Source organism: Natator depressus, chromosome 19 (genome assembly GCF_965152275.1).
Source record: "Natator depressus isolate rNatDep1 chromosome 19, rNatDep2.hap1, whole genome shotgun sequence".
Lineage (NCBI taxonomy): Eukaryota > Metazoa > Chordata > Testudines > Cheloniidae > Natator > Natator depressus.
This window is the reverse complement of record NC_134252.1, coordinates 4,918,326-4,944,064: the sequence shown is the minus strand read 5'-3', so window position 1 is coordinate 4,944,064 and position 25,739 is coordinate 4,918,326. Positions and strand designations below refer to the sequence as shown.

At 43.8% G+C, this 25,739-nt stretch overlaps 1 protein-coding gene across 1 annotated transcript in view; it reads right to left on the bottom strand.

The window, feature by feature from the left end:
• The window catches only part of CSMD2 (CUB and Sushi multiple domains 2), a 536,547-nt gene that overhangs the window by 211,561 nt on the left and 299,247 nt on the right, over nucleotides 1–25,739 (bottom strand). The window contains exons 12-13 of the mRNA XM_074934462.1: nucleotides 21,129–21,241; nucleotides 1,973–2,155 (exon numbers count right to left, since the gene is read on the bottom strand). Of these exons, the coding sequence (XP_074790563.1) occupies nucleotides 1,973–2,155; nucleotides 21,129–21,241 (296 nt within the window). The remainder of the gene's footprint in view (nucleotides 1–1,972; nucleotides 2,156–21,128; nucleotides 21,242–25,739) is intronic.

Sequence of the window (25,739 nt, the reverse complement as noted above, 5' to 3'; positions counted from 1 at the left end):
GCCCAACACAGGTACAGACACAGATTTTATGCGGAGTTATGTTCTTATGCCACTCTATTGTGTCACTTCTGCTGACACACATTCATGTGATGGTGTCTAGAGTAACCAAACCCAAGAGCGGCAGGGGGCGGACGGGCAAAAGAGATGCAAAACTTCTTTGCAGTATCCATACGTTTTGCCTTTTTGATTAGAAAATATCCAAGCTGGACCAGAGAGGGTGGAAGGTGCTGCATGATTTTAACTGGTGGATTCATGGCTCCTTAGTGATCATGCTTCTCTTCCCCTGCCCCGGGCAATACGGGCTTTGGTATGATCCCCCCCCCACCCTTCAATTCCGTATCTATGGACACAGTAGGTGAAAAATCCACACATTTATTGGACTGAAGATGGGGAAATTTTAACCGTGATAACATTTTGATGGAGCTGTGTCACTCCGGGTACCCAAGATGTGAATCACAGGTATCTTGGTTGTCTCTATCAATTGTCAGTCGGGGGAATCTCAGAAACAGCTGAAGGTTTTGTTAACAATCCCAAATTCTGAATGGTTTTGGGTAGAAAAAAACTGGTTGAAGAGTCTCACAAAAAAGGGGGCTGTCACATGAGAATTCTAGCACTTCCCATGTTGATCAGGAAGAAAATGCAAGGGGGACTATTTTCCTCAAATGTCTCAGGGTGTGTTTGCTTCTGGACAAAGTCAAGCAGTGCAAACGTGCATGACACTTAGGAATGGGCAAACCTTGTGGCTTTCACAAATTGTGCAAGTCGCTTAGAGGTTTTGCAAAATTTGTTAAAGCATGTGAAACATTTACCCTATAATTTAAAAGAAAGTTTACTTATTTGCTACTGTTATTCTTCCACAGTTGCCTCTATGCATTGCCCCTTGTAGGATTTTTTTTTTGCAAGGGTAATTTAATTTTGAAATAATATATTTGTTTTTCTAGGCTTTGCAATGTCTTTGGTACAGAAGAAACCTATGTAAACTACAAGTGAGCACCTTGGACAGGATGCGTGTGTGCATTTATTGTATTATAATAAACATATGCACACTGTATTATTTTAGGAACATTTCTGCTGTCTCCTCTCAGCACACTCTTCCCCACACTCGCATTTCCTCTGTTTCTGTTATTCACTCCCAGCTCCATTTTATCATCCTGTTGTTTCACTGACTTTCCCTTCTCTTCTCCTCAAAGCTGAACATTCAGATACTAGAGTGCTCAAGTGGGTAAAGTATTAGACACAATGAGTTCACTCACCCTCAGCTGGGGAACAAAATAAAGTAAATACTTTTGTGAGCCTTGTTAACAGTTTCCTTTTGGGTGAAGGTTCAGATCATTTATAATTGTATTGTGCTTAACGCTGTCAGTTAAAGGGGAGATTTTCCAAGGTCAGTCAGGACTACTGAAAGCCAGAAAGAACTGGGCGCCTAACCCCTCCTTATGCCTCTGAAAATTCCCCTCCCCCCACCCAAGTCACTACTGGGAGCATCGAACCTTATTTCTGCTGAGATTTAAGACAAGAAATTTAAAGTTGAGATTTGGAGGTAGGGGACCTGAGAGCTGTCAGGTTACAAAGGAGAATTAAATGGCCAAAAACTTAATTTAATTTAATGGGTTTTTACCAGCATGGAAGATTCCACTTTCTCTCAGAGATGAACGTGAACCCAAATCCTGGAAATAAATACCATCCAAAAAAAAAATTGTGAGGAGAGATTGGAATCTGAAGCCAGATCCAAATTTTGAGGCTGTCCCCTTTCCCCTGTAATGGACAGAACCACATTCTCAGATTCAAACAAACACTCTCAAACATTGGGGTAGTTGAAATCTTGATCCATATTGTGCAGTATGGCTTCCATCTCTCTATCTCCAGTATTTTCTGTATTCTAGGTACTAAATCCAGTGCACAAATGTATTGTCTATGTAGCTACTTCACTGGACATTGCAAACACTTTAAAGCAGTCTCCTCACTGACTTACAAACACAGACTGGTTTCTGAGCGGACCACTGGCTACTCTTTTGGCAGGTAATAGTTTTCTGTCCCTTCAACTCAAAGGCAGGCTGGCATTCAAACTTCAGAGTGTCCCCGTGGCGAAATGTTGAGCCTTCTCTCTTGCCGTAGGCTGGTATCCCAGGATCGCCGCAACTTCCCTGGTCAATTTCTGAAAGAAAATAAAAAAAAAGTGGGGGGAAAAAACGTTCTGGCAACTGGATACTTTATTGTAATGATTTTATTATGCTTTTGCTTACATGCTATCAACAGATAATGTGTGCATTACCCTTACATAATGACACACCCCTGGGTGGGTTGTTGGCATGGGGGATTGAACTTGGAGCCTCTGTATCTCAGTGCATGGGCCTCTATTGCTTGAATTAAAAGATCCACCTCTGTCAGCTAATGCACCAGCAGCTTCATGGTCCCCTAGCTATGTCCCAGCCGCCACTACAGGGGGGCAGCATGTTACACTGACTGGGTGAATGGTACATGTATCAATGTTGGGACAACAACTAAAGCAAGTAATTATTTTAAACAGCTGTATTTACAAGCACGGTGACGGGTTTCCTGGTTGATTGATCTGAATTGCTAATCCCTTTCCATCCATCCTTGTAACTGATCTATTTCCGATTCCCTTTCTAAATATGAAAGTACTACAGGGAAAGAGAGATTGATTGTGGTACTGATTTCCCATGCAGCTGAATATTTAATCCAGGTGGCAAGAGAAGTGGACACACAGCTCCTGTGAAATCTTTGGGGTGGGGGAATCTAATTTGCGAACCTGGCCGTTGACATACAACGAACGATTTTAAAATCCATTTTAATAAAGAAAAAAAGATTGTGTAGATCTCGGTAAAGGAACTCTCGGTCTCCATCAACTCACGTTCTATCTCAGGAGTAAACAAAAACATCTATACTACTCATCGGCAATTAAAATCCACATGGAGCCTGAAGATATTCATTTACTTCTCAAAGGCTAGATTCTGTCACACTGAGTATAAGGCTGAGGCAATGGGAGTTAGTTGCCTATATACCTCTGAGGGTCTTGGCCTTATCAAATACAGGAGAACCTCGGAGTTATGAACACCAGAGTTATGAACTGACCAGTCAACCACACACCTCATCTGGAACCGGAAGTACGCAATCAGGCAGCAGCAGAGAACCCCGCCCCCCAAAAGCAAATACAACACAGTACTGTGTTAAACAAAATAAAAGGAAAGCAACATTTTTCTTCTGCATAGTAAAGTTTCAAAGCTGTATTAAGTCAACGTTCGGTTGTAAGCTTTTGAAAGAACCACCATAATGTTCTGTGCAGAGTTAAAAACGTTTCAGCAACCTACATTCCCGAGGCGTTCGTGACTCTGACGTTCTACGGTAGCCCCATGGGAATGAGGTGAGGTGCTCTGATGAGTAAAGCAGAATGTGGCCCTAAATTGAGGGTCCTTATCGCTACAGATTCACTACCCTGGATACTGAAATCCTAGATCCACAGATCACTGTTTGAAATAGGACAAGCTTCCATCCGGATGCACCTGTACTTCATGCATCTGCAGGAAACACCTATCCCTTGCTGAATTCCCAGTCCTATGATCCAGAAGATAAAATAGTCACAGGTGAAGCTGAGCCCAAAGTCCTTTGAAGGGGCTACACACAGCAGATTCAATCCTCTGCCCCTATGCTGAAACTAAGAACAGTGCCAACCGTGAGGGTGGTTTTATTATATGGAAGGCCATCAGTTCAATCAACAGACAGGACTGAGGCCGGCAGCCCATTTCACAGAGCCCAACAAACAGGGGGCAACGAGTGATCGGTCTTGCTGGGTTCAAAACAGTGACCTGCGAGTTGTAAAGCTCTGCATCCCATTTACCATTACTAACTATGTAATTTTCACTCCGTTTTCTGATCTGAGCTAATAAAAGGAGCAATATCTCAGGTCACAGATGGAACAGTTCAACCCAATGGAAATTTGAGAGTAAATCCCATCTCCTGAAGCAATTGATGACACTCCTTCATGAAGATATGAATGCTTAGCACATCTTTAATGCTTCAGGAAAGGCATCTTGTAATGACTGTACAAGAGAAGCTCTGCAAGTCCACTGTAGGAAAGTGTTCAGTGAGATGGGGTCGGTCTGTCTGCTTTCACTACTCCCCAACTAACAATGACCAAAGGAAAATATGGGGTTATCCTGGAAAGATCCTCTTCTACATTGCACACCGCGACTTTGGATTCTTTGATCTCCAGACAGTTCCCAAAGTGTCACCTGGTTTTTAAACAAGAAAACTTGAGCGTGCTCTGGTCCAACAGGTTCTATATTCACATCTTGATCCACAACCACATCCATATCCACAGCCTGCTGAGTCAGATCAATTTCACTGCAGTCTTCTAACCCCAATGTGTTTGTTTTCCTTACTGCATCACAGAACCACAAAATGCCACAATGTACCCAATAAGGAATGAAACACACTTAGTCTGACTTCATAGTTTTTATGATCATCTAATCTGACAAAAAACACAGAAAGTGAGTAAGTTGCAGAACTGAGATTCAAACCCAAATTTGAGTCCCAGTGCCTCAGCATAAATCCATCCTGTCTTCTGTATTTATCCTTTTTTTAACTTTATGTTACAGGCAAAAGTATCCCTCGACACCCCCTGCTACCAATCTATTCAATAGTGGCTGAAATATAAAGAAGAAAAGCAACCATGCATTCCTTTTTACCCTCTGATAATACAAAAACGAGGGGGCAGTTCACAAAATTAAAAGGCAATACACTTAGAAAGAATAAAAAGAAATAGATTTGGTGTGGTTTGATGCAGTGCATAATTAACCCATGGAACTCTCTGCAATAAGACATGTATATGAATAATATCACCTGCATTATACCAGCCAGGGTCTCTAAGGTGCCACAAGTACTCCTTTTCTTTTCGCAAATACAGACTAACACGGCTGTTACTCTGAAACTTTTACTTGTATCAACCTTCATTCCTCAGGTCACGAGTCAACCTCCAAACACTTGGGTTTAGGAACAAATTACCCCCGGGTGACATTACTGCATAACTGACATAATTATGGGTGTTTTACACTCATCTTGTATTGGCCACTGTCCGATACAGGGCTGGATGGACCACTGGTCTCACCTAGGGCGGTATTCACTCTGTTCTTAAAGCTCTCATTTTGCATATACTGTATGGGTAGGCAGGGATTCTCTCTTTTCTATGTTTGTACAGCACCCTGCACATTGGGGCCTCAATCCTGATCGGGCACTACCATGATATGAACATTTAATCCTTGTCATAATAAGGAGGCCTGGAAGTTGTTCTGCATGAGCAGAGCCTCACTGCAAGGTCCCACCCCCTGGAGAGCTCATTGCATGACAGGGGCCGAAGTCTCCATCGCAGTGGAGGGAGATACCTACAAAATGCAAGTTGGGCTGCTAAATTTGTGTCGACATTATCTCTCTGCATTACCGTATTCCATTTCAACATCAGTTCCCCCATGCAGTTCTAAAGTAGACAGATGACACCTTCTCATATGGAGATGTACAGGTAGCAAGAGATTAATTGTATTCTGACTTTGGGAAAATCATGTATGCGATTTTCTGTTATCTGCTTTCATACAGTTTCATTTCTAAAGAGTTCCTTCCCTCTCTATCGCTATTAGTGATGAGACTTTATTCCTTTGAAGCCTTCTTCAGTGCTTCAGCACTATTAATCTGTGTTGCATTCATCTCATCTTCCACGTTCTCTGGTTTTTATCCCCATCATCTGTGATCAGCCTCACTGTCTTTTCTCCCAGTTTTCAATTTCTAACACCAAATTGGAAACTTCTTTTATGACATTTCCCTTACAGAGGAAATCACATAAGTCAAGATTTGTATTAATCCATCTATTCCGATGTGATTTGAATATCAACGAGTTTCTCTTACTGTTATATTGACTCAAGGCATCTTTAGATACAGGTATATTTTCAACAGAAGCCATGACAGAGCATCTGGTTTCTGTTATTGCATAAAAAGTCATCGTCAGGTAATGGGGTCCAAAAATATGATCTAACAATTTAATATTAAGAGAAAAGTTTTCATGAAGTGTATTTCTTTTCTGCTCTTCAGTGAAAACAGTTTGTATTGCCCTGCAGGCTTTGCAAATGCTAAGAAACAGAGAGTGAAACAGACTAGATACAACAGGGAAATTGACCAGTTTATTGCTATTCTCCAAACAGACTCTTTATGCACATATTTATGCACAAAGAGGGCTGCATTTCCTATATTAGATTGACATTTCTAGGCTTCTTTATGAAGTTTGGACCTCAGTGTAACTTTGAAAACAACATCCTGGGCCTTGTTTAGTCTCCTCGTCAAAGAGATCCAACCTAGAAGTCCTCGCAGACTCAGACTTGAAGGGGCAGCAGTCCCTGAGAGAGTGGGCCCAGGATACTCTGTCAAGATACTGGCTTAGCTAACATAGTCGCATCCATCCTTGGCCTACCCAAATTTGCCAGCTATGAGCAGCCTGTGGCCAAGCGCTCATGCAGAATGGAGATGATCAGGGCTGACAAGTAGTGGCTTAAGGACTGCTGTATGGGATTATTTGATTGGAGTGCTTTGCAGAGGGATCCGGTAAATGAGAGAGGTGATACGAGCATGTGAGGTGGTGAAGAATCATCTTCCCCCCAGAGGAATGTTTGCTGTTGTAAGTGCTACAGTATTAGATTCACTCTGGTGCATTCCAACAGCAGAAGCGTCTGCATTTCAGAAACATCTTTATGAGCCAGAGAGAAAAAAACATCCCTGGGCAGGGATAGCTTCACTGCATCCAGAAAGGGTGGTGAACTCCATTCCCTTTCCCCTGCCCGGATGCGGCTGACAGGTGAATGCATGCAATTCGTGCACTACATACACACTGGCATCAAATTCATAGATCCCAAGGCCAGAAGAGATCACTGCGATCATCTAGCCTGACCTCCTGTAAGACACAGGCCATAGAACTTCCCGAAATAGGCCCTAGAGCAGAGCTTTTGGAAAAATCCTCTCGTCTTGGTTTAAAAATCTCCAGGGATGGAGAATCTACCATGACCTTTGGTAACTTGTTCCAATGGTTAATTGCTCTCGCTGTTAAAATTTTACACTTTATTTCCGGTCTGAATTTGTCTAGCTTCAACTTCCAGCCACTGGATCGTGTTACACCTTTCTCTGCTAGATTAAAGACCCCGTTATTCAATATCTGGTCCCCATATAGATACTTCCAGACTATAATCGAGTCACCCATGGACCTGCTCTTTGTTAAGCTAAATACATGGAGCTCCTGGCATCTAGAAGGCACCATAAAGTGATCATTTTACAACGGTCTCCTCCAGGGACCTTTGTCACAATGACCTCAGCTGGAAAAGTCACAAGGCATTTATATTCATACACAAAGTTCTTGGCCAGTTACCACTGGCCACTTCTACAATATTTAAAACCCACACCACCAACAAATGTACTGACTTGCGTGCGTGCTGGATGGAGTATCAGGACTGCTCAAATGCGTGACGTCAAGGTATCTTCTAGTACTTGGATTAGCTGCAGAGAAGATCTCTTAACACTCCCCCAGCTAATGGCAAAAGCCTTATTTAGCACAGCTAGTAAAGGCCTGTCTCCTTGGGTAGGAAGTTCCATGTTCTATCTTTGCTTTTAACCAGGAGTCCTGTGTCCCTGGAATTGTTGCAATAGGTCAGAAACCACCATTCAAAGCATCATGCCCGAACCTAATGCAAAAGTCCAATGCAATGTAAGGAAAATGTTTACTTTTCCCTCAGGGTTTTTGAAGCATCCTAAATAGAGAATTCTTTCCCTGCTTTGCAGTTTCCAAAAAACTCTAGAAACGAGCAAATTATACACTACTTAGAGTAACTACTACAAAACATGCCCACATTTCTATAGAAGTTCTATTGATTTCCACCATTACTTCAGTTCTGTAGAACTTTCCCACATGGGCACACACACAGCTCTGACAACCAACAACCCATCCAAAGCTGCCCGTGGAATATCCTTGTGTTGATGTTTCCTCATGCATGCAGACAACCAGAAATATTTTTCCATTTGTAGACTGCACCGCACTGAGTGCTGAAATTGTTAACAGAGCTCAATAGCAGGCAGTTAGAAATAATAGAAAACAAAGGTGGAAGGTGGGAGGGATTTCATTAGCAATAAACCCTCCTCAAAATGTTCTGCAAACATCCATTAGGAATGTCTGTGAGCTCATAAAACTCTGTCTACAAATAGCTGATAGACAATACACAGCCCCCAGAAAGCAATCCATGCTGACCTACTTCCTTTTAAAAACTGGTAATGTTGAAGTGTCTGATACACAGGAAGAACCTATTCAGAGCTTAATAGGAAATAATGTAAAATAAATAAATAACCCACACAGCAGTTGGGAACAAAACTAATGGCTACAAAAGGTGGATGTGCTACTTATATGATGCTGGGATGCCTGAGTTTTATTGAGTCTTCTGGAACTGCTACTTCAAATACAAATCGATTATTGCTTCTTATCCGTCATCGGGATTGAATGGGTCAGCTCTTTGGAGGCTCAGGATTCATATATAACGCAAATACCGCACCCACTGTACATATAGTAAATAAACACACACACACCCACACAATGAACACTTATGAATAGATATTCCACATACTATATAAAAACACATACCTGCTCTCCAAAGCATTTATGGACATGCACAGACAGACATGCAGAGAAAGAGAGAGACACAGTGCCATGATGTAGCAGCAAAGGGTTTTAGTGGCATGAGTTCGGAAGGCCTCATGGCTCACTAGTGGAAACCAGCCCTCCTGACTCACAGCACTGGGCTTTTAACCACAATACCATCCCTCCCTCTCTTTTGTTGTAACAGGTTATATCCCAAACCCTGAAAGATGGGCACCCCTCTATAAATGCCTCCATTTACTGATCCCTCCTCCCAACTCACACGAAAGCCTCTTGCACGCACCCCTCAACCATCCTAACATAATATGAACATGATCTTCTTAGGATTCATTAAATCCTATTAACTGCAGCACTGATATAAACATCTTTCATCAAGACATCTCTGAAAGCAATTTGCAAAGATTAAGGGCCAGATCCAGCCGAGCATTTAAGAACAAGCTTAACTTTTGTCATAGGATTATTCAGCAAAGGAGTCAAGCATCCTTGAAATCAAGCGCTTCATTGCATTGGGACCTAAGTAATGAAGCCACAGAGAACCCAGGCCTGATTCTGCCCCTCTGCATGACACCATTTACTCTCGCTAGCATACCTGTGGTAGGAGACACGGCCCTTTGAAATACTACTAAAATGCCCATTTTAAAACCTCAGTTGGGTTGTTTCTTTCAGTTTCCTTCTCTGGGTGAATGTGCTAAAACCACTCGCCATGTTCCTTGCTGTTGTGGTTTGAACATCCTTGGGACTGGTCGGTGAAATGTACACCTCACTGCAGGGTATGTGTCACTGAATAACATTGTGTCCCTTTAAAACAGTCAGCTTGCACTGGGGAGGTGACGTACAACCCCTAGCGGTGAAATTCTGACCCTGCTGAAGTCAACGGGAGTTTTGCCAATGGACTTCAATAAGGCCAGAATTTCACCCCAGGTTGTTTTCTGGTTTTTTTTTTAACCATCTCCCAAATGTTCAGCTCTGGCATAGGGCACTAGGAACCCTAACACAGCCAGGGGGCTGCTGTCAGAAGCGCTGAGCAAGTCCACCTGCCACGGAAGTCAATGGGAATGCAGGTGCTCATCACTTTTGTAAAACCAGGCTATGATTAGAGCGTGGGATACTCAGAATGAGGGAGGGAAAAGGGAGAAGTGCAGCCACACAAAGACAGGAAGGAATATCTTCTTTCTGACCCAACGAAGGGAAAGAATGAAGCTCACACAGACACCTCCCATGAAGCTGAATGAAAGGTCTCTGCAAGCTTCTCTCTCATTCCTATTTGCTTGGGCAGAAAGACGTTCCTTCTGCACATTGGCACATAATGTGGTAGAAGTAAGCCTGGATTTTCAAAACTACTAATGACTGCGGGTATTTCAGCATCCAGGGGTCCAACCTGAGACACTGAAAAGGGACCTGATTTTATGAGCATGGGCGGTCAGCATACATCCTCTATGGTATCTACAGTTTTGCTGTCAAAAATGGAGGCACCCAAAACGTAGGTCACTGTTTTCTTAGAACCCAATCTCAGGTCCACATGGGAGCCTTTCCCTTAACTTCAGTGCGTAGTGGGAATCAGACCTTTAAAAGAGTGCTTAACCCTGGCGCAAAATAGTTAATTGCCTCAGCTGTCTAGCCTCTTATGCTGTGGTGCAATTGCACAAGGCTGGAAGAAGCTACCCTCTGGAGAGAACTGCAGCATGATCCAGGATGCACAAGCTGCAAGAAGCCTATCTTCTTTTGTTGGTTCCAGAAGTGGGGAAAAAATGTCAAGAGAAGAAACAAAACAAAAAAAGAAACAAACTCCTCTGCCCCCTGGCCTTATACCTCCCCTCATACCCACTGTCTAGGCCAGAGCTCCCGGGCAAAAATAAAACCTGTATCCAACAGGCTGTCACTCATTAAAATCCCTCATCGCATAATGTCAAACCACTCCAGCGAAGTTTTATGCTCATCTTTAAAGGTAAACAGGAGACAGGGTTACTCCGAATGTAGCTCAGGTCAGTGGCACTGTAAGCTAAAAGCCTGAATGGGTGTTGGTTCAGCAGTCTCCAGCCCTCCTGCTTTATGACAAGAGTCAATATGTTTAATGGAAATCGGGAGGGGGAAGAAGTAAACAGAAGCTGGTTTGATAGACTTCAATGCCAGGCAGACTGGGGCGGGGGGCGTTTCTATAATGTAGGACCAAATAAAAAACAAATATGCACATCCAATCGATGGAGAGCATTCAGGAAAAGAAACACACAATAAATATGATGCATGGCCTCCCGCAGGAGCTGGCTTGTGCTAGCAGATCTGGTGTGGAATTCTAAGAAGCAAGTAGCTCAGAAGATGCCTTTGGGCCCCGGTGTTTCTGTGGCAGTGCCAGATGTAGTTCCTGGGAACAGCTCTTTACACAACAAAGACTGAGATGCAAAACAGATCAACGGGTGTCTGTCTCTGTACAGCGAAAACCTGTTAATAGCAGCCACCAGAGCGATGGTTATAATCCGGTTTCAGAGTAGCATCCGATGAAGTGAGCGGTAGCTCACGAAAGCTTATGCTCAAATAAATTTGTTAGTCTCTAAGGTGCCACAAGTCCTCCTTTTCTTTTTGGTTATAATCCGGACTACTGAATACAGGAGAAACGCATCATGCATGTGTGTGGTTTGTACAGGGGAACCGTCAGAGGGGAGGGGAAAAGTTGATCGTCTCTTGCAGCAGGTGGCCATTTGCACTGATGTAAGCATGGACATCTATCACAGGTATTTATCTAGCCCCCATAACTGTTGTATCTAATCACCTCACAATCTTTAATGTATTCATCCTCACAACCTCCCTGAGAGACAGGGCAGAGCTGTTATCCCATCTTATTGATGGGAAACAGAGGCACTGAGAGACTACATGACTTGCCCAAGATCACACAAGAAGTCTGTGGCAGAGTAGAGAATTGAAGCTAGAACTCCCAGGATAGTGCCTTACTCACTGGACCATTCTTCCTCCCCAAAGCCCCATGTTCACATTATGAGCCAGATTTTCAAGAGTGCTCAACTCCCATTCAAGAACATAAAAAGGGCCAAATTTTGAATAAAAACTTTTAGCATCCATCAGTTCCCATTGTGACACTATAGTATGAGTGTGATTCCCCACTACACCTTGTGCAGACTTTTGCATCAGTAGAAAACGAGTGTTAAGTGCTCCCAAAGCAGAGTGGTAGTGTTTTGTTCTCACTTTACACTGGTGTAAGTGGCATGACAAGGTGCAAGACAATGAACAATCAGGCTCTATATTAATTATGTTATATTAATGCATATACACTCAAATATGTATTGATGTGTATATTACATACAGAATAATTACATTCAAATAACATTCCTTAGGTTCCAAACTCAAACATGCAAAAGTTAGGAAAATATTTTATAATTTGAAAGCTTTATGCAATCTAAATATAGGGGTCACTATCAGCTCCCCCTACAATCTATGTGCATGTGTATAAACACTTGCATTTGCATATGGATACATTCAGATGTGCATATTTACATACACAGTGTGTATGCATACACAGAGGTAGGGAAACACATAGAAACCCAGTGATCCAAATTGCTTGGGTAGCAGGATTTGATTGAAATACCCAGGAGCTCGGTGCAGAGGGAATCTTATGCCTTCCGTTCTGCAGAGCTCCTATATTTCTTAGCTCCATGGGGCTAAAGCTGAGCACTAAAGCTAAGCTTCATCAGGGCTCTCCAGAGCCAAGCACTGAGTCAGAATTTAAATGATCGTAAATACTATTCATTTTTCATCCGCCAAACTCCTCCACCTGCAGCACACCATTAGCTGGGGAAAGAGGCCTCAGTCAGCTTCAGATTTGAAACCTAGTCTAAAAAGCCAGTCCAAATTCGGATCCAAACACCACCTTTTCGGGTTTGTGTCTTCATCGGAGCTGAACCAACAAACTCGGTGAGTTTGAGTTTGCCCATCATTAGAACGTAGAGTTTCTGGAAGGAAAGGATTGATCATGCTGGCGAATAGCCAGCCATAGGGGGCACAGGCTCTGGCCAACCTTCCTTTACACGTCTCTGCCAAGATACCCTAATTTTGATCCATCAGAACTAAAACTCCTGGGATCTGAAATTCAAGCAATGTTCTGAGGCTGTACGTTGTCGCCAGGAATAAAGATCCACTAGTGGGTCTCTACTGAACACAAAATACAATGAATTCCGGCTCACTCTCCTGTAGCTCTATTGGGCCAACAGAAGACTTCATCTTTGTAGCAATACAAGGAGATATAAATTGAAAGACATACACAGAGCCTGATCCAAATCCCACTGAATTCAACAGAAAAACAAAACACATTGAGTTTAATGGCCCTTGGATGAGGCCCACATGAAAGTCACTTACTTGTTAACAGCCCCTTTCCCGACTTTACCAGCACTTCCATTAACTTCCCTAGCCTCAGTTCTACAGTCCATCATTTCTGATGGCCAGAATGCACCACATGCTAACACAGTGTGGACACTTCATCTCTACGAGTGGTTAAACCACACACAGATATGCACAAGTTGGTCTTTTTGCTCAGGCACTAGAGACCCATACTCTTGGATTCAGAGGTCTCAGGTTCAATCCATGTACACGATCTGGCCAGGGCATTGTTACAAGCTCAGTAAAAGGACACAGGGGAATATAACAGGTCTGTTGTGTGGGAGAAGGGTCAAATTTTGACCAACTCAGAATTCTTGCAAATACACCACCGGTTAATGTTATTAAAATCTGTTTATTCACTTTTATGTAGTAATGTAAAGAAAGGCCCAGTGAAATGAGCACTAGACTAGGAGTCAGGAAACCTGGCCTCTATCCCAGCTCTGCCACTTGACCTGCTCTGTGGCCTTGGACAAGTCACTTCGCCTCTCTTTCCCCTCTACCCTTGGCTATTCAGATTGTGAGCCCTTAAGGGCAGGGATGGTCTCAGATAAATTCATGGAGGAGAGATCCATCAATGGCTATTAGCCGGGATGGGCAGGAATGGTGTCCCTAACCTGTTGGCCAGAAGCTGGGAATGAGCGACAGGGGATGGATCACTTGATGATTACCTGTTCTGTTCATTCCCTCTGGGGCACCTGGCACTGGCCGCTGTCGGAAGACAGGATATTGAGTTAGGTGGACTTTGGTCTGACCCAGTATGGCCGTTCTTATGACTCTGGATTTGCCTGATCTCCTTTGGAGGTTCACTCCAGACCTGGATCCCCTTGACTGAGATCCTTTATCCCCAGCTCTCTCTCACTTCATCTTGGGCTGCATGGTCTGTGCTTTCCCAGAGGGACAATGGTTCATAGATTGTGCTTCTGTCTTTGATGTAGCTGGCGTTTGATCCCTTAATTGCTTTGAAAATTAGGACCCAGGACTTAAACTGGCATCAGGGGCTGACTGGGAGCCAGTGGAGGGGCCTAAGCCATGGAGAAGGCAGGAGCCACATTCTGTACTAGGCAGCACATCATTTTCACATTCAGCTTCAAATACAATGAATTACAGTAATCCAGCCTGGAGGTGACAAATGGATAGATCACTCTGGCCACCTCCTCATGCTGGAGGAAGAGATGTTTCCTAGCGAGATGGAGGTGAAAAGACATTTTGGAAACAGATCATATCTGATCACCCAAGCTTAGCAAGGAGTCAAACAGGACCATGAAACCTGGAACCACTTTGATGAATGGGAGCTGTATGCCTTTGATAGAAGGTGGAGACAATTTCTTGGCTAGTTCTTCGAAGCATTTCCCCTTTTCAACAGGCATCACTTCACTCCTGCCTGGGTTCAGTTTGAGCCAGTGGCATTTCATCCGAGAGCTAATCTCCTGTAGCGTTTCTGACATGTTAGTGGTAGTGGCTGTTGCATCAGCAGTGAATGAGAGAGAGAGTTGAGTGTCATGGAAATTCACCCCACTGAAGACTTAAATTAGGGGAGATTAAACAAGGCATTCATCTAACGTAATGGTGTCCAGCCAAGAAGGCTGATCATAAAGAATTATGAAGGGGGTATTTGACTGAGAGACCCTCCTTCCGTAGGAATTTTCCTCCTTTTCCATCTGCGGCTGGATTTCTTTAGATTTTAACCACAAGAAGAAACCGACGGATATTAGACAAGGGGATCTAGACAGACAAGACTGCAATAAATTAAAACGACATCCACACAGGGGACTTGATTTATTGGGAAGGGATTGTGCAAAATGAGTCCACTCAGTGCTTCATAGAAAGCTCCGAGGGACGCCAGGCTGCAAAAACTTGTGAATCCAGATGTCTGATGGTTTGTGGGAATCTGCTGGATGAGATTAGACAGCCAAGCGCCCTGTGAACTTGAGTCCGGAAAAGAAAATATTGCAAACAGACACTGATACCTTGTTTGAAAGACACAACAAAAAATAATTAAAGGGCTAACACTCTCAAAATGGTGTATTTTGGAAAGAAAAAAAGATTATTAGTTTTGATTTACAGTTTCAGGATTACTGGGGAACTATCAAAAAGGAATTCATTAACAATATTCTTAGCGTTATTTCTGGCACCACTTTACATTATGAAAACTGAATGAGTTTCTAAAATCTCATTCCTCTCTCTTTCTAGGTGCCTATTCTATTCTCGATAGGTTCTTATACTCCACTCCTCACTGCAGTTTCTGATTGCCTTCCAGCAAGGCATTAAACAATGTGATCAACATCTGCCATATATCTGTTCTCTTGTCCGCTTCTTAAGCAGAGAAGCACTTGCACGGGACTGTCAAGTTTTGGTAAGGTTTTAGGTGGAGTGGTTTTTTTGGTTGTTTTGTTTTTAAATTGATATGCTTTTATGTTAGAGAAAGGCAGGTCAACAAAATGCGCCTTGGACTTGAAAAAAATGATGAGGTTTCTGATGGTCACTTGATGCACCTCATCACCACGTCAGTGATTTATCCCCATAACACCTCTGCCAGGTAGGGAAAGATTACCATCTCCATTTTGCAAATGGGGCACAAAGGGGTTCTCTGTGGGATTTTGGAGCACGAGTCCCAATGACATGGGGCTTCTGATACGAAATTTCTTAGATGCCGTCAGTGAATTTACCCCAAACAGTTATGAGTGGCAGAGCTTGGAGTTGACCCCTGAGCTGTGAACCCCCAGCTGAGTGCTTTAACCGCAAGACTCTCTTCAATCTCACCCTTAATGCCGAGGGCTTACTTTTTCCTATTTTCACTTTCTTTCTGTAGTCACTTGCACTTTCTGGTTCTCATGCACTTCCTAGTAGCTCACTGGCATGTCTTTTTGTTCCCAGCTCCACAGGGATACACCTAAATTGGAAGCAAAACCTCTTTTCAATGACTGTTTTTTTAAAAAAAGGGAGGGAGGAGTTTCTGTTTGCTTATCCTCCAGTGCCTCTGAACCACAAGTTTAAAACACCATTAGAAGGTCTGCTTTGCTAATTTTTTATGATGTGCAAAGAGCCTGTTTGCCCATTTTCAAGCGACAGTATGTGGGCCAAAGTCATCCCTCAGTTAGGACCTGATTCAGTTCTGACTGAAGTCAATGGCCAAGCTCCCATTGAATCAATGGAGCAGGATCCAGCACAATAATGCACAGAGAATTTGCAATGAACTTCAATGGTAACTGTAAATGCCCCATGGTCTGGTTCCTCCCATTCTAAGGGAGGCATCATGTTTTCACTTTGTGTTCTGCAGTGTCAGCTCATGCCAGTCTGCTTCAGCTTTCAAAGTTAAGTTATGGTCAGCTGTGATGTAATCCTGAGATGCATTAATGGATACTGCAGATGGGGTTTGAAGACTAGTCCTTCAAAGGGTATTGGAACAGGCATGCAGCCCTTTCATACACCAGGTTCTCACATAGGGATGTCATGGAGCAGGCTCCTAGAAGCACATGGTAGAATTCTGCCTGCAAATTAAAGGACGAGTCAGAAGGGGACATGATTCCCTGCTACTCATGGAGTTTACTTCCTCTATGGATACTGTCAAAGATGATTTCTCTTTGGAGCTCATAAAAAGTCTTCTGAGGAGCAATGACTGTCTTTGGGATGCACCAGCGTGCACTGAATCTCAAAAAACCCTATGTTGGATAGAGGGATGGGAGGGAGAAGAAGACATCCACGACCCCCCTACAAGACCCAACCCCATTTCGCAAGTAGAACACAGCACTGTGGCATCAATCAGCTCCGTACCATTTTCAGAGACAAAGGATGTTTCCAGCAAAGCGGAGCTTAATATTCATTTCTCTGACAAACAGCAGGGCCGCCTTCCTCGGTGATGGTCCCAAGAGAGCGTCTTTGTTTCCAGGGGAAAAGAAAGGCTGGGGTTCAGATGTTTGGCGTTGTCTAGTGGATTCAGACACACAGTCTCCATCGCCCTGGAAAGGCCAGCTAGTATAAATGGGCATAGCTTCATTGTAATCAATGGCATTACACCAATTTACACCAGCTGAGGATCTGGCCCAACATGCTTTGAATTCAGCCTAGATTCGCTGTCCTTCTTTACCGTGGGCACGTGTATCCCTAGGACATGGCTAAGAAAGGTGACTGGTTTTTCCGGGAGCTCCTTCTTAAACCACTCAACATGTTCCTTTCTCTGAGTTCTGAAACACATGTTTCAACACATCCTTAGGAGTAAGATTAGCACAGGCATTTGAACACCAGCAACAGGTGCTATGATTGTATTACACTTCAAAGGTACACTAAAGCCAAGAAGTATGCTAGGATATATAGCTATTTAAACACACTACATCTGCAACACTAACTTCCTATTAGGCAAATTCTTCATCTTGACTTTATACGGAGCCATTAACTGTGATTTCTTTCTTGCAATTAGGGAACAGGGTGGCTGTAAAACTGGTGATGAAACTTGTTAGTAAGTTGTGTATAATTTCGTTTGTATTTGCCAAGCACTAATTGCCTCTCACTTGGATGTTTTTTGCCTTGTCATTTGGCTCAAAGCGTTTACAAAATGAAATGCATTTTATGCAACTGGCTGATTAGGGGAAAGCCAAGCTATGGGATCGCTCCAGCACAGGCTCTGGGGACAGCAGAGAGAGGTGCTTTCTGTGGCTCATGCACCGGTGTTTTTCAGCAAGACCAAAACCAAACTGCTGCCCTAAGACAAGGCAAAGCGCTTAGAAAAAGGACATAGGACACTAGTCAGGGAGTGGCTCTTCACTTGTAAACCATGCAAGGGTGGATCACAGCTCAGAAACAGCTTGGGACAGGGGCCACCCATAGGAAGGCTCTCTGCCTTTAGGCTCACTCTGATATCTAGTGTGTTTAGGCTACGATGCACACACGATGAGTCTGGCTATGTGGTAAGGAACTAACTTGAACTCACTCATGCACCTGTCTAACACTTGGACAGAGATGGTTAATTTGGGCTACTAGCCAACAGGACCTATTAGCAGGTCATCTTGCTGCAATGAACAGCTCGAGGAAGGTGGCTTCAGTCTCTTCTAAGTGAGGTGCAGTTACAGAGAACGTGCATCTTTCACTTAGATGGGAAGGGGCATGAGGTTCACACCTTGTTACTTTGTAGGGACACATTAGCCTGGGACTTCCTGGCTCCTACTGCCCAGAGGGCTCTTGGTCAAGCAGCCTCTTCCATGCTGAAGAGGAACGTGCATTCACACTGATGATAGGACGTTTGTCACCTCCTCCTGCAAAGCCACAGTGCTCCCCTTTCTCCTCTCGCTTTAAGGTTCTGGGAAGTAAATGAAGTAGCAAAGTGTGGAAAACTATGGGAAACCTTGGCATGTGACTCACCACTGGAGTCAGCACCCAGTTAAAGGTGCAGGGAGCGGGAGGAGGAGAAGCACCAGCAGCGTTTGTTATAGAATATATTAGAACTGTGTGACCAGCACTGTGGCCCCAATCCTGAGAGGCAAAGGTCACCCTAACCCCAGCCAGAGGCCAAGCAGCAGGTGCTCAGCGCTGCTACAGATCAAACCATCTGTAACGTTTAAGCAGGTCAAAGACAGTAACTGAACCTAGGAGTAAAGACGGGTTCATTCGAAAATTTCAGAAATTCCAGAGGGAAAGGAGCTATTAGATGAGACAGTGTCACCTCTACCAGTGCAGGATGGTCTCTACAATACGTACTTACGATCTTTACGTCCCAAGCAATGGGGCTAGTACCACTTCTCTTGGGAAGCTATTCCAACAGCTAAGCTCTCACCATTATAACTTTGATGTTCAGCCTCTATTTTCCTGTGCTTGGCTTAATAACATTCTTCCTTGTACCTCTCTTTGCAAACACGATGTTGACATCCTGTAAATATTCATAAACCACTGTGGCCCATCCCGCCAAGGCATTGCTCAACCAAGCCAGACATACCGATATTTAGCTCTATTAGGTCTTCTTGCATATCAAACCCCTTCGTGCTCCCATACGTCATTGCTGGAGTGCTACAATCAGCAATCCTACCTGAAGCAGCTCTCAGCCTGAAATCAATATGACAATTTCCCCACACCTAGGCAAACATTTTCAAAGGTGGGTGAATCAACTATAAAAGTAGCCTGATTTTTCAGGTTCCAGGCGCTTAAAAACTGCTACTGCAGTTAATGGCAGCAGCAGGCGCTCAGCACCTCTTACAATCACATATCTATGGTCCTAGATATGGGTTTTGGTGTCTGGTTTTAGACACCACATTTTAGTGTTGGCCCCAGTTTAATGTGGAACCGAAATGGTTTTAACCAACGGGATTTAGAAAGAGATTAATCGAGATGCCTGGTCTACAGTGAAAAGAGCTTTTAAAAAAGTTGAAATGAAATTTGTTCAGCTACGACCACCTGAGTTCCAACCTTGACGCTTCTGCAGTTCTGTACTGCTAATGCCCAGAACAGGGACTGGCAATCATAGACACATAGACTTTAAAGTCAAAAGAACCATCATGATCATCTAGTCTGACCTCCTGCACATCGCAGGCCACAGAACCTCCCCCACCCACTCCTGTAATAGACCCTCTAACATTCCTTTCACTGACTGAGGATATCAGACTACTAGACAGAGACCTCAGGGCCAAAGTTTGCAAGAGCGACTAGTGATTTTGGGCGCTCAACTTGAGACATGGTAAAAAGACTGATTTTCAAGAAGTGCTTAGCACCTGCTCTCTGATGTTCAGGCCCCTTGAAAAGGCATTTCAAGTTGGGCACCCAGAAATGGAGGCAGCCAAAGTAACCAGGCACTTTTGAAAATTTCTGAGGTGTTTGTAAGGTAAGAGAGGAAAGAACTGACTTCAAACAAGTTGGGAGAAGAATGTACTTTTTGGGGTTTTTTACACGTTTTCTAATGATCTGGGATCTACAGACCCAATTTTGCAAACACTTTTGACCATTGCAAAGATACAAAATCCTGGATTTTTATTTATTTAAGGCTGGGGTTTTTAAAGAAATTTAAGGGAGTTCAGCATTCCAATCTCAGTGAATTGCAGTAGTCCACTTTGAAAATCCCAGGCTTCATTCTTACCTTTCTTTTTCACACCTTGCTTAGACCATTACAATTTAAATATGTTTATTCTGAAAATTCACTAGGCCCTATTGATGAGATTGATTATTTACGCTTCACACAAGGAAATCAGGCTGGCTATTTTCACTCCCACTTGTTTTCGGAAATGTACAAGATCATTGCTACAGCATTTGCACTCCCATCAAAGCAAGGGAAACGCTCAAGAAAACCTACCCTGGCCGTTTTCATGGAAACAAAATAATATGAAATGTTTTCTATTCATATTGGGCCAAATCCCTAATTTCAAAGAGGACTGCAGGTGCTTAGCATCTGCATCTCTGGGAATCTGACAACCTCCTTCCTCCACTTTTTTTGTTTATAGAAGGTATTCTTTGACATTGTCTTAAAAGACCCCTAAGCTTTTCAATTCCCTTGTAAAAAAGTTACTGTCTGATATCCATGTTATGCTGTTGTGAAAAAAATAAAACAAGAAACAAGGCAACAAAAATCGAACCTTCAAAGAAAACAAGAACTAAAATTACAAGAAGGAAGCCAATATTTTCCCAGTGCTGAATTATGCTGCATAAAATCATTGGAGAGAAAAGCCCTCAAAACTCTTACAGCTTGCAAGACAAGATATGTGACAGCTATGACTCACAGGATAATCTCCTGATTATTTGGAACTTAGTCTGCCATAAATTTTCCATTTTTCTTGGTACGTCTCCCTTTGTAATATGAAGCACATTAACGTATTCAAATACACCATGCTCCCTGTATAGAGTCAGTCATTCAAAGCCCAGATCCCAGCCCCCTAGCACCTAGTGTCAGGAATGTATCACACTCTAAGGTGCTTTAAAAATAAATATTCAAAAGCTCTGAGTCAGAATCCTCCAAGTGCAATGCCCACCATGAAGCTGTCAAAACTGCAGCGGGATTACGTGTCCTGAGATGACAAGATCCACACGAGACCACATCCCTCCTTCTTCCGAGGCAAGCAAACGCCAAGAACGGAACGTAGATTACCTTCATAGGTTGCTTTGAATCCTAGTAAGTTGCGGACGCTGTCTGTCTGGAAGAGGAGCCACATCTGGTGATTTGTGCTGACAATCAGATCAGGAACCGTCGTACCTGTCAATCTGTCAAAAAAATAATAATGCTTATTTCCCCTACAGGGGTATTTGGCTTGCTGTCCATTTCAAAGACCACATACCCCTTTTCTGTGGGGTAGACAATAACTTGCATCAGTGCTATCAAATCTCACTTTAAAAAAAAAAAACGAATTGAGCAAATTTTAGTGCTTCTGAAAGTAAAATAATGACACACCCTCTAGGCAAAGGCTGAACAACCTCACCTCAGCCACATCCTTCTCTCAATCCCAACCCACGCACTGCTCCTTTTCCCTGGGCCAGTCCTAAGTGACTAGCAACAGAAAATGACAATGGGGCCAAGGTTTGCAATGGTTTATTTTTCCTCTCTGAAGGGTAGCAAGAAACAAAAATGTATCAGAAGACAGTGAGGTCTAGTGGATAGGGCACTGGTCTGTTAATCAGGAGACTTGGGTTTTGCTCTGCCTGTGACCTTAGCAAACCACTTAGGCCTTGTCTACACTGCAGGCAGCATAGCTACGGTACTGTGGCTATGCCGGCATAACCCCCAGGTGTCGATGCAGCCTACGACAGAAGGGGTTTTTCCATCACTGTAGAACACCACCTCCCTGAGTGACAGTATCCAGGTTGACAGACGCATCCTTCCATCAACCTATTCCATGTACTCCAGGGTTAGGTCAGCACAGCTACACTGCTCGTGGGTGTGCATTTTTCACACCCCTGAGCCCTGTCGCTATGTCTGCTAAAATTGTAGACCAGGCCCTAATCTCTTTCCTCTCCCACCTGCTCTCCAGTTAGACTGTAAGCTCTTCAGGGCAAGAGTCAAGCTCTCACTAAGTGTCTGCACAGTGCATAGTTCAGGGAGCCCTGATCGCAGTTGAGCCAGTGAGGCAATATTGTAATGTGAATAACGGCATCTTCCTTTGTCACTGAAACAGGACGCAAAACCTGCAGGTGAGGGAAGCGGGTGACTGAGTCACCTTCATTGCCTCTCCCCCCTCGCCGTTACTTATAAAGCAAAAAAGTAGTCAAATATTAGAAATTTAATTTAATGGCATTTCATGCAGCACTTCTCTGCTGACAGGAAAGTTTTCACAGGGACCGCAAACAAACTGCAGACGGGCACAAACTCTCGCGCGTCTGCTGATGCTAGGCGAACCCTTGACGATGCCATGATGCCACCCCCTATGGAAGCACTGGAGCGTTGTTTAAGCAAGGCTCACCCGGGAAAGCCATTCTCAGGAGAGCTGAAAACAGCGACCCGTTAGAGAAATACCACAACAGATCCATGTTCATGAGCTAGCCGGGGCCTCTTATCTAGCCACCGGGACTATTCACCTTATCTTTGTTCAACACAAACATTTGATAAGGGAGTTGGGGGCGTGGGTTGTAAAGGTGAGGAATTCACTCTGTTTAGGGGCAGGATTTGAGTTTTTAAGTTTCCTGCCTTATAGGAGGTGGTTTATATTAAATAGTACTGTTGCAGCTAAAGTATTATTTGTGAAGAATTTTAAAATCACAGGTTTCAGAGTAGCAGCCGTGTTAGTCTGTATCCACAAAAAGAAAAGGAGGACTTGTGGCACCTTAGAGACTAACCAATTTATTTGAGCATAAGCTTTCGTGAGCTACAGCTCACTTCATCGGATGCATACTGTGGAAACTGCAGAAGACATTATATACACAGAGACCATGAAACAATACCTCCTCCCATCCCACTCTCCTGCTGGTAATAGCTTATCTAAAGTGATCACTCTCCTTACAATGTGTATGATAATCAAGGTGGGCCATTTCCAGCACAAATCCAGGGTTTAACAAGAATGGGGGGGGGAGGGGTAGGAAAAAACAAGGGGATGAGTAGGTAACTTTTTGTAACAACTGCATAAACAGACACACACACACACACACAGAGTTGCTGTATGTCCTGCATCATCCACGGATCCAGCCATAGCAGTGCCTGAAAGTGTTTTTGATGAAATTGATCCCAGAGCTCTTGAGGCAAAATTATTGTAAGCCAGCACTGCACGTGAGCAAACACAGTGGCTGTGCACCGACAGCACCAGCTCCTCTTTGGGGTTTTTGAAAGAGGCAGACGCAGGAAGGGAGACGGAAGATTGACCAAGAGGAAAAGATCATTGCCTCAAAGTTTCACACATGCTTTCAAACTCCACCTTCCCAAAGACAGTCAGGCTGAGATGTTCACAGTTGAAGGAAAGATTTGGATGCCCAATTCCAATTAACGTTAATGGACACTGGGTAGCTGAATCCCCAAAATCTCAGCCTAAGAGTCCCCATCTCATCTGAAGGACAGGGACGTCGTACTGGGGTGCAAGAAAGGAGAATGACAACCACCAAGCTCCCACAGCTCAGTTTGGCACTCCAGAAGTTTACCATTCTGTACCATTAAAGTCATTCGGAATTTTCCTCTTGGCTTCAGGGGAGGCAGGATTCAGCTCCTAACACGCAGGACAAGAACTGGTCAAGGCTAGTGGCAGAAGCAAGGCTGGTGGTGGGTTCAGAATCAGACTCCGGACTCTAGCTTTCACAGCCAGTAGCTGTAGCCAGCGGGTATGCATGCCATGCAGGTTTCGTTGACTGCACTAGAGCTGGGTGAATGCTGCAGGACGTCACCTCCCAGATATTCATTCACGTCTGCTGCCTTCGTGCTCCTTTTGCACCTGCTCTCACGAGTGACTTTTCAGCTCGCACTCTGGGATTGAAAATTCACTCCCTGGGCATCTTTGCACCATTCACTTGATGGTAAGAGTTACACTCCTTCAGGCAGGAAACAGAAATTATACCATGTGACTTGTGCAACCAATCATGGCTAGGCAACAGAGATTCCAAATATTTGCAGTAGCAAGGTGCTGAGTATCTAATATTAAAAAATGTGGCCGGATTAAGCACTAAGATTAAATCTGGGATGATCTTGATAATAATACCATTGCCTGGCTCTTACATTATGCTTTTCATCAGCACATCTCAAAGCGCTTCATGAAGTAGGGTCAGTGTCATCACCCCCCTTTTACAAATGGGGAGACTGAGGCACGGAGCAGGGAAGTGACTTGCCCAAGGTCACCCAGAAGGCCAGTGGCAGAGCCAGAAACAGAACCCAGGTCTTCTGCGTCCCCACATAGTACTCTATCCACTAGATCACACCGATTCCAGCTGTTCATGGACATCTCACAATGCCAAAATGAGGGACTATCCACTGACTAAATTATTTATTACAGACTATTTCCTCTGCTCTGATTTCCATGGTCAGACCAATCAGCTGTGAAATGTTCTGCGACACTTTAATTACAAGTACTTTCACAAGTCATACTTCAGAGTTATATACACCACGGGCGAGAAACGGTGACTCAAATGTCACTGGAGTGTACACTCCGCTGCGCAGAGACAGTGCAAAAGAAGGAGAGAAGGCAGAGAGAAATTCCAGAGGAAAAAGAGTGAAAAATTAAGCAAAATGAAATCACAGAGGCAGACAGACAGACAGACTGTGACAAAATAAGAAAAAAAGAGAGAAAAAATTCGAATATAATAAGAAATAGGCTGCATACAGTAAAGAGGGCAGCCACTTATGCCGGCCTAGCGTTTGGGCAGTTATTCTACTCATAATGCATGGCAGACATTTTATTTAGCTGTAATACAGTAGTTCTGAAACTTCTGTACTGGTGACCCCTTTCACACAGCAAGCCTCTGAGTGCGACCCCCCCTATATATTAAACACACTTTTTAATATATTTAACACCATTATAAATGCTGGATGCAAAGTGGGGTTTGGGGGTGGAGGCTGACAGCTCACGCCCCCCATGTAATAACCTCGTGACCCCCTGAGGCATCCTGACCCCCAGTTTGAGAACCCCTGCTGTTATATATCTACATAAAGAAGAAGGAGAGCCTAGCGGTTAAGGCACTGAACTAGGACTCCAGAGAACTGGGATCAAGTTCTCACAAACACTCTCCAATCTTGGGAAAGTTACTTAAACTCCGCGCTTCAGTTCCCCATTTATAATATGGAGATGATAACCCTTCCCATGAACTAATTTTGTAACCTCTTCCATTCCCAGCCCCCTCCCGGCCCCAGCAAAAAAAACAGAGTTAAAGAAGCTTTCAAAACCTCACACGCAATGAGGTTTACCAGTCCCGAATGGTCAGGTGCTATTATCTTCTCCATGTCAGAGACAGGAAAGGGATGCAACAAAAAGGTTAAAGGTCAGACTTGCAGAAGAGGTCAGTCCCCGTTCTGGCACCTCAGGGTAGATCTATGTTGTAATGTGAAGTATAATTGCAGGTGGGTAGGTGTATCCAGGCCAGCTTTAATTTAGCAAGTACTGCTAAAATATCACGGAACACATGGTGAAGCGGGCTTCTGCATGGGCTGCAGAAGGCTGCCCAGAACCTTGGGTACACACTGCCATTCCTAACTCACATCAGGGTCCATGCTGCAGTGTCTTCACTGCTATTTGTAGCGTGCTAGCTAGATTAAAACTAAAGCTCCCAGTCGCCTGCTCTTACCATCATCGCAGGC